The sequence below is a fragment of the Lipotes vexillifer genome, unplaced genomic scaffold, assembly GCF_000442215.2.
Source record: "Lipotes vexillifer unplaced genomic scaffold, Lipotes_vexillifer_v1.1 scaffold14, whole genome shotgun sequence".
NCBI lineage: Eukaryota > Metazoa > Chordata > Mammalia > Artiodactyla > Lipotidae > Lipotes > Lipotes vexillifer.
In genome coordinates, this window is record NW_006775372.1 from 1,789,648 (window position 1) to 1,805,164 (window position 15,517).

Consider the following 15,517-nt stretch of genomic DNA (forward strand, 5'->3'; position numbering starts at 1 on the left):
GCTTCCAGGAAAGAGTGCGTTAGGTATAGGATGTAAAACAAAAATGAGATCAGTCTCTGCATTGCAAGAAGAAAGAAGTTTGCAGAACAGACTTTGCTTCCCTCCTTAAAAAAAAGAGACAAATCTGCTTGCATGTCAGAAAAAAAATCTGTGAGATATACAGTGTTCTTTTTGTCATTAAATCCCCCTTTGTGGGATCAGGCCCAGTTCAGTTATGAAATACCAATCTTAAGAAAACAGTTCTGTCTCCTGGGTTCTTAAGTGCTGAGTTTTGTGGGTTTATGATGAAAAACAGCTTTGAGAAATGAGCTAGACATTGAGTTAGAGAAACAGAGATTCACTCTCACCCTCGAGCCATCGTGGAAAGGCCTTGTCTCCACGTGGAGCTAAAGGTGGTGGAGAGGTGTCGGGCCCATCTGTCCCATCTCTCACCTTCAGGGTTTTCACCACTGGGGGCTTTTTATGCTCAGGTCCTCCTCTCTGCCCCTCTCCCCTCATCCCTTGCTTCCTTTCCACCTACTTAGGCTCTCCTAATCTTAAGGACTGAGTTTTTCTTGAAATTCACAATATCAGCCATTTCAGGATAGACCTAGTATCCGGAGAACACACTGCTTCTGGATCGAATCATCTCTCTACCTTGTTCCTCTCATGGCAAATGAGAATCAGGCTTGGAAAGTGAGCCAATTCTGTCTTTTGTTCTTATTTTTAACTTACAATAATAGAATATTTTCAGTTCCGTAGACTTGTGTGGAGTGCATGATTAATAACTAAGGTGGGGACCAGAGAAGCAGTCAGCATTAATTACGTGATGGGATTTTTAGCGACACCAAAATAAACCACAAAGAAAAAAGAAAAAAACTCAAGGGAGGTAGGACCTCTCAAGAGTGCTTACCCACATTATATAACCAAGTTAAAGTTCTGGTTTCTCAATTCCTCATAGTAGGAGGGGCCAGGGATGGAGTGTTTTGGGTTTTTTAAAAATTTTTTGTTGGAGTGTAGTTGATGTAAAATGTTGTGTTCCAGGTGTACAGCAAAGTGATTCAGTTATACATATACACATATCCACTCTTTTTAAGGTGATTTCCCCCATAGGTCATTACAGAGTATTGAGTAGAGTTCCCTGTGCTATACAGTAGGTCCTTATTAGTTAACTATTTTATACATAGTAGTGTGCATATTGTCAATCCCAATCTCCCAGTTTATCCCTCTGCCCACGCCTTTACCCCTGGCGACCATAAGTTTGCTTTCTGCATCTGTGACTCTATTTCTATTTTGTAGATAAGTTCATTTGTACCCTTTTTTTTAGATTCCACATATAAGCGATATCATATGATATTTGTCTTGGAATGTTTTTAATCAGAGAAAGAAAACCCTCAAGTTCAACAATCTGCCTCTTTCCAAGTAGCCTTCAGCCCCAGGTTTCGGTGGCAGTGGCCTAATGGTAAAATCAACAACTTCATTTTCTCTAGTGGCTGTTAATGTATGTTTCACTCAAAACAAAATTATAGGCTTTTTTCCTTTATGTAACATCCAAAGAGTCTTAATTTTGCTCCTTAGCAGTTGTATACAGTTATTGCCTACCATCTGGAAAGTTCCCTTTCTCGGCCTAGTTATAGAAGAGATATATTTACCTTTGAGAACATAAACATATGTGTAATGTGTATATGTGATATGTAAATGCATGCGAGTACATTTACACCTTCGGGGTATTTAATATCATCATTATTATTTACAAATCACGTCCCTAGGACTTAGAACTTCATTTGCATTGAAGTCTATCCAATCTAAATTTCCCCATGCTGTATATTATCTTTTTTTTTAAACTCAGATTGTCAGAAATTCTTATTTTCTATAGATCCGTAGTTTGTGAATACACTGTTTGCCAAGGCAATAGGCGGAAAACTCGGTATAGGAGCAGTAGCAGGGGAAAGCAGTGGAAAGCACAGACGCCCAGTCAGCTGGGTTTCAATCCCATTGGCTCTTACGACACACGTGGAGTTGGGTGAATCACTCCATTTCTTCATCCCATCATCCTGGAATGATACTGGTCACAACTCACGGTGCTGCTTGGAGGATGAAATGAGTTCCTGCACGAGCAGAGCTGGCCTCCCTACGTTGCATACGGCGCCCAGTGTGGGTCAGTTAGTGTCCTGGGTTGGTTACTTCATTACCATGTTGTAGCTCTATCATGCCCCCCCATTTGCTGGAAGGACAGCGCAGACGTCGGGAGGTTTTAGCCCAAGGCCGATGTGGCCCCCTGATGCCCACCTGCTTTATCCCCCAGGATCATCGATGGACGTGACCTGATGCCCCTGCTTCAAGGGAGAAGCCATCGTTCGGATCACGAGTTTCTCTTCCACTACTGCAACTTCTACCTGAATGCCGTGCGCTGGCACCCACACAACAGTGAGCAGACGCTTCTTTCTTTCCATGCTTGTAGGGCTACGTGCAGTCACAGCCATGGGAATAGAAGAAATTGCAAGAGGGTGTTGCTCTCATGAGATGCCCGAAAGATGCTCAGTTTTGCTTTTCTCTGTCCTCCGCGTTCCTTCTTCCCTTTCGCCTCCCGGTGCCCTGGTTGCCCAGGCAGCGTGGCACACATTGCCGTGGCCTGTGCTTGCAGCTCCCTCAACCTGGGAGGACTTCCTTTCTTTTCCCTTCCTGGTTAATGCTTATCCATCCGCCCCAACCCCCCCAAAAGCCGTGTTCTCTGCCTGCTGTGCTGTAGCCTTTGCACTGGCACTGAGTGCGTCTGAGATGTTTGCCCGACCTTCTCTCCTGAGCCTCGAAGGTAGGGGTCGTGACTCATCGATCTGTGTTTGGTCACGGATCGTGTGTATTTGCTAGATGTAGATATTTAAGACAGAGTTCAAACGCTTTGATGTTATCATGGTTCCCAAACGCAGGGGTGTTGTAAATCGTGCACTGTATCAGTGACGGGACCTTCTTTGGGTTTTCCAACAGCGGATACAGGGGTGCATTTCTAAAAAGCAGAAAGGACCAAGTGGAACCAAGTGAGAATCGTCGGTGTAGTGATAAGTTCACATCTGGTTTTCATGTATTTAAACTTAGAATTACAGTAAGGCTCACATCGCTAAGATGCCTAGGAGTCTATGGGAAACCGGCAACTATTATACCCCTGCTGTATATCCCAGAGGTAGAGGCTGATATTGGACTTTGAGGTTCCTCTTCAGTGGGAAATTGAAACTCCCCACTTCTCTAGTGTGTGTTGGGATTCTGCTCCCAGAGGCGAGATTCTCAGAGCAGCTTGTTTATCCCCTGCAGCTGGTGACTTTGTAAAAACTCAGGTGACACTGATACTGGATTTCAATGTACCCCTCACCCTATCCTGCTCACCCAGTCAATTTACCAAAGACATCATTTAAAGAGCAGCTGCTCCATTATTCTTAGAGTGGAAAATTATAACCCTTCCGTTACCCAAAGAGATCACACCAGGTTTACCCTTCAATGTTTGTACTTTCGATCTGGACGGCTTCCTTGAGATAGCTTCTGGAAGACCAATATGGCAAAACCATGGGCGCACGATTCTAGGCCCAGAGAGATCCTATCTACGTATCTCATCAATGTGTCCGTCATTCCTAACACCCATAGGAATGCTGTCTCTTTTTAGGATTATTGGCAGCATTTAGATCTGAGCCATCTCATCATAAATGAGAGATGTGGTCCTCGCCACTTCCTTTTATACGGAGCCTGCGAGAAGCGTAAAGAACAAAGTCTCGGGGACTCTTGGCTGTTTAAAGAAGGATGATATCACGTCCTGAGCCTTGCAGAATTGCATTTAAATAAAGCCAACCCCCTCGAGTTAGTGGAGCCGGAAGAAACATATTGGATCAGGGGCTGGAGAAGCACATTATGTGGAGGAGTAAACAGAAAAGGGACAGGAAGAGGCAGAAAGTAGGAGTAAGTGAGAAAAACAAGACCCAGATTCTGATAGGCAGCTGGCCTGGGGATAAAACTTGCTTCTAAGACAACACACAAGTGACATTTTTTCTTATGCAGTTCCTTACTACCTTCTGTCTTGAAGCAGCAGCACACGAGGAAAAATGACGGTGTTTCCACACCAGAATCGTCCATCTAGCTAAAGGGTCTCAGGAAACCATGGGTTTTATGAATCGTCTCATCTACTTTTCAGATTGTGCCTGAAACTCAGTAACAATGGTTGCTGCCTTGGCTGTCACACATGGCTCCATGGCTGTTTACTCAGTATTTCATCTGTTCGTTTGTTGTACACGTATTTATTGAGCACCTACTAAGTGGCACCTTCTGGGCTAGGCTGCGCACCTGTCAGTGAGCAAAATAGACCAAATTCTCTGCCAGGGAGTTGCTTACCTCTTAGCTCAGGATGGGCTGAAGGCTGTGCAAACAGCTGGGAATGCACAGGTGTGTAAGGAAGTGTCACCCGTGTGTGTGGAGTTACCTGTCAACTAGAGAATACAGAAAGTAAACTAGTACTAGTTAGAGGAGATGACTGACATCGTCTCGGATCTGTGCTGGTAGGAGTTTATGGTAATCACTACACGGGAGACACTTCCCATAATTGTCAGTGATAAGAGGGCTGCCTCCTAGCCTCCAAATACTTTGCTAGAAAAGAAGAGAGACATTTAGGATCAGGGTTTAGAAATGTAGTGTCAGGGCAGCAGTGAGCTGGAGCCACCTCCGGATGGCTCAGGCATCTTGCCAGCTCGTTGGGAAAGCACTGCTACCTGGAAGTCAGCCAGGCGGCGAGCACTGACACCCTGGCAACTGGCAGCCATAGCAAACGCACACCCTGTTCCTCGCTCAGAAAGCACAAGCTTACCAGCAGTAAGTACGCTGGTACCCGTAAACTAGAACTGAGTGGTGGTGTGGTTAAGATCCAGTTGCCATTTGTCTTGATCAGTTGGACGCCTACATGTTACAATTCCCAACTTGTTACTCATTTTTCCAAAAACTTAGAGCTGGAATGCTGTTTCCACCCTTTTAAAACATGAACCCCTTTCAGCTTTTATATACAGTGTCTTCTCTATAATTGAATAATTCTCTAATGATAATGTTTCTGTAATTTCGTTGTCTCAGCAAATTGAATGGCCTGACTTAATCATCTCATATCCTTACGCCCATTGCATTTTAGAAGAACTCACGAAAGCGTTATTAGGACACCGGTAACTTTTCTTGCATTACAGTGGGAATTGTGAGTTTAAATTTACTGTTCTGCGTGTATTCAAAAAGTTTGGCTTTAAGTTTTGACCTATGAAGCAGTGTTAGTAAAAATTCAGTGTAATGACAACTTGATTTTATGGTAAAATTTATCTTAAAAGACTGGTAGTTAGCTCTGAGATTCTGCTGCAGATTTTTGAGCGGATGAATGTAAGTCTATAAACTAAATGCTCGCATTAGTGTGAGACTTTCCAGGCCAGCTGGTCGTGCAAAAATCCGTGGGATGTGGTTCTGCTGATGTGGAATCCATGGAGCCCCATAAATCCTGCTAGCTTTTCAATTCAAGTTTGTTGGAAACTTCTCTCTTGTGACTTTTTTTTAAAGCATCATTTGAGAAAACTCAAGAGTACACCTGAAGCGTACATTGTTTATAGAAAAACGATACACAATTTTGACTTTTAAGTCTTCAAAATAATTTTTTAAAATCTTAAATCACAACAAAAAGCAGTAGGAAATTAGAATTCATTCCAAAGAAATTTGTTTATATCTAGCTCTTTTAAAGGTGCCTTTTTTTTGAAAATAGGAGATAAGTGAGGTTTAAAATTGCAACAGCATTACAATAGTAATTGAGGGAAAAAATGCTTGCTTTGTTCACTAAGATTTTCATCCAGTTAAAAAATTAATTTTGATTCACTTTGTTATAAAGCAGAAACTAACACACCATTGTAAAGCAATTATACCCCAATAAAGATGTTAAAAAAATAAAATAAATTACTAATCAAAATTAAAAAAAATTAATTTTGCCTCTAAAATGCACCTAAGAAAAGAGAGAAGATTCTAATTACAGCTGCCTATGTCTCAGGAGTTGATTGGTGTAAGAAAGGCTATGCTTAGTTTTTGTCTTTATTAATGACTTCAGTTTGTGTTGGTTGTGTCTGATTCTCCTTTGTCTGATTATCGGAAGTTAAACCTGAGGGGTCAGAAACAACAAATCGAGGGCTGAGGCTGAACTCACGGGGGCTGTGGCATTTTCAAATGAAAGCTGCAGAGAACTTTCCTGTACTCCAGCTTACCTTAAGAAGGAGAAGCCCTCGCCCAGCCAGAACTTGTGTTGCAATTAGGAAGAAGCGCATATACGTAAATCACTTCAAGCATATATTTCAAGTCTTAGGATTTCCTTTTCCTTTTGGTTGAAAATCTCGACCAAAGGCTGCATTCCCAGCAGCTCTTGACCTTTGCGATATTCACCCACTAATTCCTCCACCTGCCTTCTCAGCCTGGTATCGCGGGACGTGTGTGCGTGTAATTGTAGGAACGCAGGGTGATGTGTCCCAGGTTGGACGGAATCTGCCTTGCCCACAGCTTAAGAGAAGGTGTGATGGTGATGTAGGAGGACGGAGAAGGTTTCCCGGAAATTGTGTTCAATGTTTTTTCAATTTGTTTTATTTCATTATCCCTCAGACTCTTCAGTAACGGGCTTATCGTCCCAACCATCCATTCCCTTTAATGGAGAAACACTGTCATAAATGGATTTTTTTTGTTTTCTCCCACTTGGCCTATCAAACATGTGTTTTTATATGGTACTTCCTATTACCTTATAAATAATATTAGACCATTTTTGAAACATACATCTACTTTTTTTTTATGGTAGTATAGTTGATTGACAATGTTGTGCTAATTTCGGCTGTAGCTCAAAGTGACTCAGTTATACACACATATCTATTCTTTTTCGTATTCTTTTCCATTATGGTTTATCACAGGATATTGAGTACAGTTCCCTGGGCTCTACAGTAGGACCTTGTTGTTTATCCATTCTATATATAATAGTTTGTATCTGCTAATCCCAAACTCCCAATCCATCCCTCCCCCAAATCCCTCCCCCTTGGCAACCACAGGTCTGTTCTCTACAGACATCTAATACTTTTCGACTAAAGTTTTCGCATGTCTGACCTAAGATTACATTAATTCTTGGACGAAAAACGTGTCAGCCACGACTTCCGTTCATTTGTCGCAATGCAACCTTGCTTCCTTACAGAGACAAAATACATCAAAATGGGAGTTTCTTTCTCAAATGCCAAAAGCACAGTGTTTCTGAATGAGTCCTCCAGTGTTAGCGCAGCGCCCAGCTTATTCGCAACTACCATAGGCCACTTATTCTGCCCTTTTCCCCCTGACATACTCGCTCCTACTGATTTGCTGCAATATTTTGCACATCTCTCTTCTTCGACGTCAGCATGGGGCATGTGTCAGCTCTCACAGTATTCCTGCTTGTTTCTAACTCCGTCCTGATTTGCTTCCATCTGCTAGCAGACCTGGGCATTTTCTATGGGAACATTTTAGTTCTAACCAAGGCATGTTGTAGTGAGTATTTGTATTAAGTATTTATATTAGGTATTCATATTTAAATTAAATATTTGTGTCTTCCTCACCTTCGGATCTTCTATCCACAAATGTTTTCTAGGTGGTTTTAGGCTTTTCCCTCTGTTAATCTCTTATTCTTGAAACGCGTCATCTTTTTTTATTTGACCACTGCATGTCTTTTGAAGGCACACTTGATAACAATACACTGCACCCTTACGTTTATTCTGTATCTCCTGTGCTGTCTAGCAGACGCTCTGCTATGCTCTTTGCATATGATGCCTCTTTTAATCCTCCTTATTAAAAGTGAGTTTGATTATATTCGTATTAGATTTGGCCGTAACAGAAACAAAAAGTCACGGTAGCTTATATCAGAGGGAGGTTTCTGTCTTCATCTCGTGAGTGAAGTCTAGCGGTAGGTGGTCCACAGAGTTTCAGGGATGCAGACACCAAGCTCCGTCCCACCACCTGGAGGATGCAGCAGCTTCTGTGTGGAGAAGGGTGACAGTGTCCACCTATGGGCAGCAGGAGGGAGCGATGGATGGAAAGGATGATGTTCCCCAGGCCAGAAGTTGGTCACCTGTGCACACCTGGTATCGGACAGTGTAGCCTTCATTATGGGTGTGTGTGTGCCCTGGTGACACCCCACAACTGTGGGAGCCTGAGGATAGTTTCAGTCTCTACCAAAGTTATTTACAGATGAGGACGAAGAGGTGTCAGAGGTCACAGAACAGGCGTGCAGTAACAAGAGTTGACTGCAAAGCTGGTGCTAAAGCAGCACTGGCTACTTTGAGAGTCTGCCCCGTGGTAAATTGGAATGTCTTCCCCCAAGACAATAGTGCTTTTATTCACACTTGCAAAGATGATTCTTTTTTCTCACTGTTGTCTCTCTGGCCATCTCCACAGCCCCATGGACTGTTTCTGGAATTCATTCGTGTCCTCTCATACCCTGAGTCCACCCATCCTTGGGGACCTCAGCTCTGGTCTCCCCTGGATGAACTCTGACCCTGATCCACACCCTCCCACTGCCGCCATGTCCACCCTGCACATGCCTCTGTGCACACACTTTCTAGAAGGCAAAGGTGACGTGGAGACACCCCGAGAAATCTCTGACTTCCTGGCTCATTTATCTGCCGTGACCAAATGTCACCAAGCAGCTTGGATCTCTGGCTGGCTGGAGGCTGTGTTGGCGCTGAGTGATTTTAGGCAGGATGCCCCCAGTGGCTCTGGAGGAGAGACGCACAGAACATGCCAGGCTTCCTGTCTGCGCCCATGCCGGCTTCCGTGGTGGCAGTTGGCTTCTTCCCTCTTTTTCAGTGTCTTCCTGATCATCCCGTTGGCCCGTTCATCATTAATTTACCAGCACATTTTTATTGAGCATCTGTTCTATGTAAGGCCCTGGGCGCTGGCGATTCACAGGTACATTCACTCTCCTATGTAAGGCTCTAGGTACTGGGCATTTAGCACACGTGGGAGATAACAGTTCTTGTGTTCAGAGAGCGAGTAACCTAGAAAGAAATGGAGTCCACAGACCGTGGTAGCCCTTCAGGGCTGAATGCACGGTAGAAACTGCTGAGAGGCGCCAGGAAACAGGGGTAGCCTCTGGCTGGAGACCTGGACAGGCTCACGGAGGAAGGGTTGTCGGACCTTGAACAATGGATAGGATTTCAACACACAGAGACAGTGAAGGGGGGTGGGAGACTTTAGCACGCCTTGTGTACCCACTCAGTACAGGATTCATAATTCCGTCCCCCCAAATACAAAAACAAATGCTTAGTCAAAGGGAGTGTTTTGCTTTCGGGCACTTAGGCATCACTCATGGAGCTAGGGTTCCTCTAAATCTGAATTTAAAAGCAGGTGCTCTGGGTCACAGCCCTTACCTGCTTCCTCTTCCTTCTCAGTGTTTTTGTATCTTGAGTCTCAGTGCAACCAGCGCAGGAAGCTGGCAGAACCGGGTCTATAATCCATGAGCCCTGTACTGGGTCATTGAGGGTCTGGGCTACAGAGAATGGGTGGACACGAGTCTCAGGGGTCAAGAACAGGAGCCCTTGGGTGCACACTTCTCTGGGAGCATGTGTGAAGACACTGGTGTCCTAGGTGGCTCCATGTGGGCCCCCATCCTAGGATCTTTGGGTCTAAGACAAGAATGTGGCATTGATGTCGGGTGGCTGACTCAGGACAGGGGAACACGGTTGGGGGGCATCGTGGAAGCAAGGAGGTCGCCATGAGCGTGGGGACCTTGGGGTGGATTTTCAGACGTCCGTCCACGAGATGAGATCAACATTACTAAGGGGGCAAGCTGAGGGTCCCAGGGGGGCGGTATGGGCCGCTCACAGTGGGAAAACACAAAAGTCTTTGAAATACTTCTAGAAGGACTCCAAGATGGCACTACGTAGTGGGAAACACTAAGACCGAAAACCCCAAATGACTCTGGGTGGCTTCTGTATGTAGGCGGAATCCTCCAAGCATCCAAAATAAATCTTGCCAAGACTAGCTGTTCAACAACATTCATCAATGGATGTCTAAATCTGAGTGATAAATTAAGAGCCAATGTGTTGAAGCCATGTAAATTTTGTTGTCCATATTGTTTAAGAATCCTTAGGAGGAGGGGGAAGGTGTCCTAAGACTTGTATTACAGTGGCAACAGGTTTAAGAGCATAAAGAAACTAGTGTTTTTGTCTTAGACTGACGGCAGCTTTATATTCAAAGCGAACGCAAAGGTGGTTATTACTATGCACCTGGCATTGTTCTGAGAGCTTTACACGTGGGGATGGATTGTTAACCCCCAAAGCAAATCCCCGAGACCAGTACTATTATTATCCTCACTTATCAGAAAAGGAGCTGCGGCCCTGAGAGGTTAACAGCCGCGCCCAGCATCCCACAGCTAGGAAATCGCAAAGCTGGGATTGGAACCCACACTGTCAGAGCCATCAGAAAGGGGAGGGGAGTTCAAGCAGATCGTAGTCAACGAGCCACCAAAACAGGAAACACTTCTGAGCTCGGAGACAAGGATGTCTCCCCTTGATGCTGGCCGTGGCTCTAGACCGGCAAAAATCCTCGCATGAAGGGAAAAACACTTTGCAAAGCAGACTGGCATCTGTTAGGCAGAACTTAGCATCTAATATCTGCAGAAGGTGGTTCCAGTGCCGCACGGACAGAAAAAAACGGGCTCTGCATTCTCTCTGTTTCTGTTCTTGGGGACCCTGTGTGCTCAGGCTTGGGGTTTCTCTGCCAACGGACCTCTGAACCTTTTCTGGTGGCTGCGTCCCTGGAAGTGATCAACATCACAACAGCTGTTCCTGTCCTGGGCTCTCACGCCCCTCAGGTCCCCAAGAAATCCCAGGAACCCACTGCTTGTTTTAATTTGGATGAAATAGCTGTTTTAGGATTACACTTGAAAGGTGCTGAGTTCAGGATCTAGCTTAGGAGTCAAGTTTTTCTCACTTAAACTCTATTTGCCTTTTTGTCAAAGGACTGTAAACTTTCTTTTCTCAGGAATCCACTCAGCTTTTTTCCATTGGTGATTTTGCATAAAAATGGGTTTCACAGGTAGGTAGTGATCTCCATAGCATTTTTTTTTGTTTTTTTTTTGCGGTACGCGGGCCTCTCACTGCCGTGGCCTCTCCCGTTGCGTAGCACAGGCTCCGGACGCGCAGGCTCAGCGGCCATGGCTCACGGGCCCAGCCGCTCCACAGCATGTGGGATCTTCCCAGACCGGGGCACGAACCTGTGTCCCCTGCATCGGCAGGCGGACTCCCAACCACTGCGCTACCAGGGAAGCCCTCCACAGCATTTTCTATGGCCTTGACAAAGCAGCCCTCTAATTGTATGTCATCTTTGTCCTCTAATAGTCACAATTATTTCTCTTAAATTTTGGAGCGTATTTTAAACCTAAGTCGAATTATTGTTCCCATCACTACTTAGGCTATTTTTTTGAAAAAAATGTTCCATTTAATTTTCCTGCATTCTCCCTAGAAAATGTAATAATTGCTTCCTCTGGTCAGTGGGCCTCAATTGTAAGAAAGATTCAGATCCCGTGGTGGTCAAAATATTTATCTGTGACAGAGGTGAGACAGAAGCATCCTTTGTTCGGAGTGGACTGGAATTTTAACAATAGAGAAAAACACTTTTTTAACTCAACATTTTTTTAGTAGTATATGGAGAAATCCAGGATGAAATACATTATTAAAATAATTTTGGTAAACAGGAATAAATATACCTATTAGAAATATAAGGTGACACCAGGTGCCTCCTGTTTTATCACATGCTCTACTGATTTACTTTCTTTCTGTTGAAATGACACCTCTGACAGTGTCGATTCCTGAGTTTTTGGTGAGCAACAGAACAGACCCTGAAGTAAGGCTTCGTATCTTATACACCTACATGCAGTAAAATGCAGTCCAGTTGCTCTCATTTGAGCAACTCCAAAGTGGTCTAAAGAAATAATACAGAGAATACTCAATGTATCTTTCTATAAAAAGTGTCCAAAGTCCAAATTGCACTATAAAAAGGCAAACACCCCTATAGCTTTTACCCAACAAATCTTCAGAAAAATTAATTCTACATTCTGCACTTGTCCGAGCTACGTTGCCATACCACCGCTGCTCCCTGTGAGGATGCTGGAGGTGTATTTACTGACTGGTCCTTAAAACTGCCCGCCCGGGCTTCCCTGGTGGTGCAGTGGTTGGGAGTCCGCCTGCCAATGCAGGGGACGCGGGTTCGTGCCCCGGTCCGGGAAGATCCCACGTGCCGTGGAGCGGCTGGGCCCGTGAGCCATGGCCGCTGAGCCTGCGCGTCCGGAGCCTGTGCTCCGCAACGGGAGAGGCCACAACAGCGAGAGGCCCGCGTACCGGAAAAAAAAAACAAAAAACTGCCCGCCCGTCTGTTCACACCTGGGCAGGACAGAGCTCAGGTGGCTAGTGACGGAATCTACGTGCATGGCTTTCAAAAGCAAGCGGGTAGGGCAGGCCCTTAAATGAATTTGTTCCGGGAGCCTGTACTCTCTTGGAGTTTTAAGCACACCAAGACTTGACTCGAATGTCAAGTTCAAAACAGCCACCGGATTTGCAGCTTTTGGGCTGGAGCAGAAGAGCCTTGCTTCCCCAGGCCTCTGTCTGTAACAGCCTCGGCCCCGCTGACCCTGATGGAGGACAGATTCTAAGTGGCTGCAGCTTCTCGCTGCCGAAAAGGCTTCTGAAGGAGATCTAGGGGTCAAGGGGAATGAGAAGGGGGGACGGAAAGAATTTGAAGGTAACCTGCTTCCTCATTACCTTCTGCTGGAGAGGGAAAGCAGGCCCTGGAATGCTTCCTGCAGCCTCACAGCCTGAATTCATCTCGAGAAGGCAGGTGCTGACCTGTAAGTTGTGTAAAGCGACACAGCCAGTAAGTGCCATCTCTCCCAGCATCAACTACGCGACGGACGGGAGGTTCCCCGTTATGGATCCCTTCAGTATATTCATCTGGGCCATATGCACATTGCTTGTCTGGGCTGCCCGGCTCTTCTCCAAACCAGAAAGGTTAGGTCACCTTTGAATATGCTTGTCTGAGGTCAGGGGCTGTTTGGGGAGAACGCGGGACCCATGGCAATTGTTTTCTGTTAATTCCATTAATTTCTTTTGCATTTGGACCCATGGGCCACTCGATAGCTGTAACTACAAAATCACCATCTCCATGCAAACAAATGATCGAAGTGAATTAAATAGGTGTGTGATGCTTTCTAGTGGGACAGTCTCTATGGTTTTATATAAAAAAGCTGAAAGGATAAAGCAAAGAAGGAAATTTTCGGTCTGCACCTAATTCTGCTTGGTTCATACGTGTTAACTGTGTTTTGATCTGCCACCTTTTTCTACCCAGGAAGCAGGTTTTAGACCTCTGTCAGAGCATGTGTGATTAGTAGTCAGCTTTCAGAAAGTCATAACATTGTAGGATAAACAGGAAACCAAACATTTCACAATTATTTGTTTGTAAATTAATTTTTTCTAAAAATGGCAATATTGGGTGTTTAATGGAACACAGAAGTTACATTTTAAAAACTATGTAACCATCCTACTCTGGGGTCAATTTGGAATTTTTAGCACCTTTATTAAGGTACCACATATAGAGCATAGACTTCCAATTCAACCATTTTTAGTAAATGTATAGAGTTCTACGACTATAGTGCAATCTAACATCAGAACATTTTCTTCACCCCCAAAAGATCATTTCTGAAACCCAGCTGCAATTTCTCCCCATCCTCACGCCCAGCCTCACTAAATTCTGGATGGGCTGCATCTGGGCTTTCTTAAAAGGGAGGAAATCAACTGTTAGCTGAGGTCCTAGCGTGTTTCAGATGGTTCCTGATGGCTGTATGTATGTGTACACATGTGTATATGTGTGTGTGTGTGTGTCGCGTTTTACCATCTCACGTACATATTAGCACTGAGCCTCCCTCTTCCCTCCACTTTGTTTTAAACAGAAACACAGGCTGCGAAGCTTAGCATCTTGAAGTTAGAGAACAAAAAGGGTCAGAGCTCGGAGCTTAGAGTCTGTTAGTCAGTGTGTATTTGCTGAGTGCCTGCTCCAGCGCAGCGGCAAGCTGTCAAGTTTATGAGACTGAACTGTGACAGTCCTCTTAGAGTTCTCTGCTCAAACAATTAGTAAGGTTTTTTCCTTTCTCACCAGCTTCTCCCAAGCAATTAGGGGTTGGGAAAAAGATGGAAGAGAGAGAGAGAGAAAGAGAGAGGGAGAGAGAGAGAGATGGATTAAGGAGGAAATGCCACAGTTCTAATATGGTTAAATTTGCATCCTAACAGCTATTGCATAATCAGCTTCGTCTCTTGTTCTGTTGCAGTTAAACAGCAATGCATGGGGTTTGTTTTTTTATAAGCTATGTCTCTTACTCTTTTGAGCCTTACGCATGAGAAATCCATTCCATGCATAATCGAGTGGTAGGTCTCTGCCTTCTGGCAGCGCACGGCAGGGTGATTTCTGTGCATGTTCTCTTTGGGGGTGACTCTGATGACCCTGTCCCCACGAAACCCACTTCTGTCCTTGTCAACCTCAGGCACGTCCATCTGGAAAGCCTTTTTCTTCACACCCAAGTTCTTCCCCGAGGGCGCCAACGGATGCTTTACCACCCACGTGTGTTTCTGTCACGGGCAATACGTCACCTACCACGACCCGCCTCTGCTCTTTGACATCTCGCAAGACCCCAGGGAGAGAAACCCGTTAACTCCGACGTCACAGCCCCGGTTCCGGGAGATCCTGGAGACCATGCAGGAAGCGGCAGCCCGCCACGCTGAGACCCTGCGGGACGTCCCCAATCAGCTGTCGCTGGGGAACCTTATCTGGAAGCCGTGGCTTCAGATGTGTTGCTCATCGTCAGGCCTGTCTTGCCAGTGTGACTGGGAGAAGCAGGTTGGGAGAGGAAGCCGTTAGCCATGTGCGTCTGGGGGCGCCCGGGGCCACCCCACCTGCTGCATCACAGGCGAGCTCGGGGAGTGGCAATGGGTGAAGCCAGCCCTGGCGGCTTCCACCCCGGGACTCAGATCCCTTTTCTCTGTCTTCTCACCTGGAGGCGCCATCAAAACCCCACATTTACGCCCTGGGGAAAAAATCAGGGGTTGCGGTAAACAGAGGCATAGGCCTTAGTCATGTCTTCCAAGGCCAACGTTACATGAATGCGGTAGGCGGGACTTCACTGAGTCTGGCCAACACCAGTGCAGACGGAGAGCAGGAAGTTGCACAGGTAACCTGTTCATCTCTCAGCCAATGCATGTGATCCACGACATAAGGCATCACTTACTCCACAAGCTGATGTGATGCTGTGGCCACTGTGATTCCCCTTATAGCGCATCACGAAAAAGAATAAAATTTAAAGAGTGTTTACTAAATCCAACACATGCAACGTTATAATGAGTAAAAGACCATCTTGACCCATCATGGATGATGGTAAGTTCCAATTTGGTTATTGGAAGGCAATTACTGTCAGTATTATTTGCAATAATATGAAATACTATTCATG

General features: G+C 45.3%; 1 protein-coding gene across 1 annotated transcript in view; it reads left to right on the forward strand.

Annotated features, from left to right (window-relative positions):
* STS (steroid sulfatase) overlaps positions 1-14,931 on the forward strand; it is an 84,508-nt gene extending 69,577 nt beyond the window's left edge. The window contains exons 8-9 of the mRNA XM_007449896.1: positions 2,285-2,406; positions 14,558-14,931. Coding sequence (XP_007449958.1) covers positions 2,285-2,406; positions 14,558-14,931 — 496 coding nt within the window. The remainder of the gene's footprint in view (positions 1-2,284; positions 2,407-14,557) is intronic.
* The last annotated feature ends 586 nt before the right edge of the window (positions 14,932-15,517 follow it).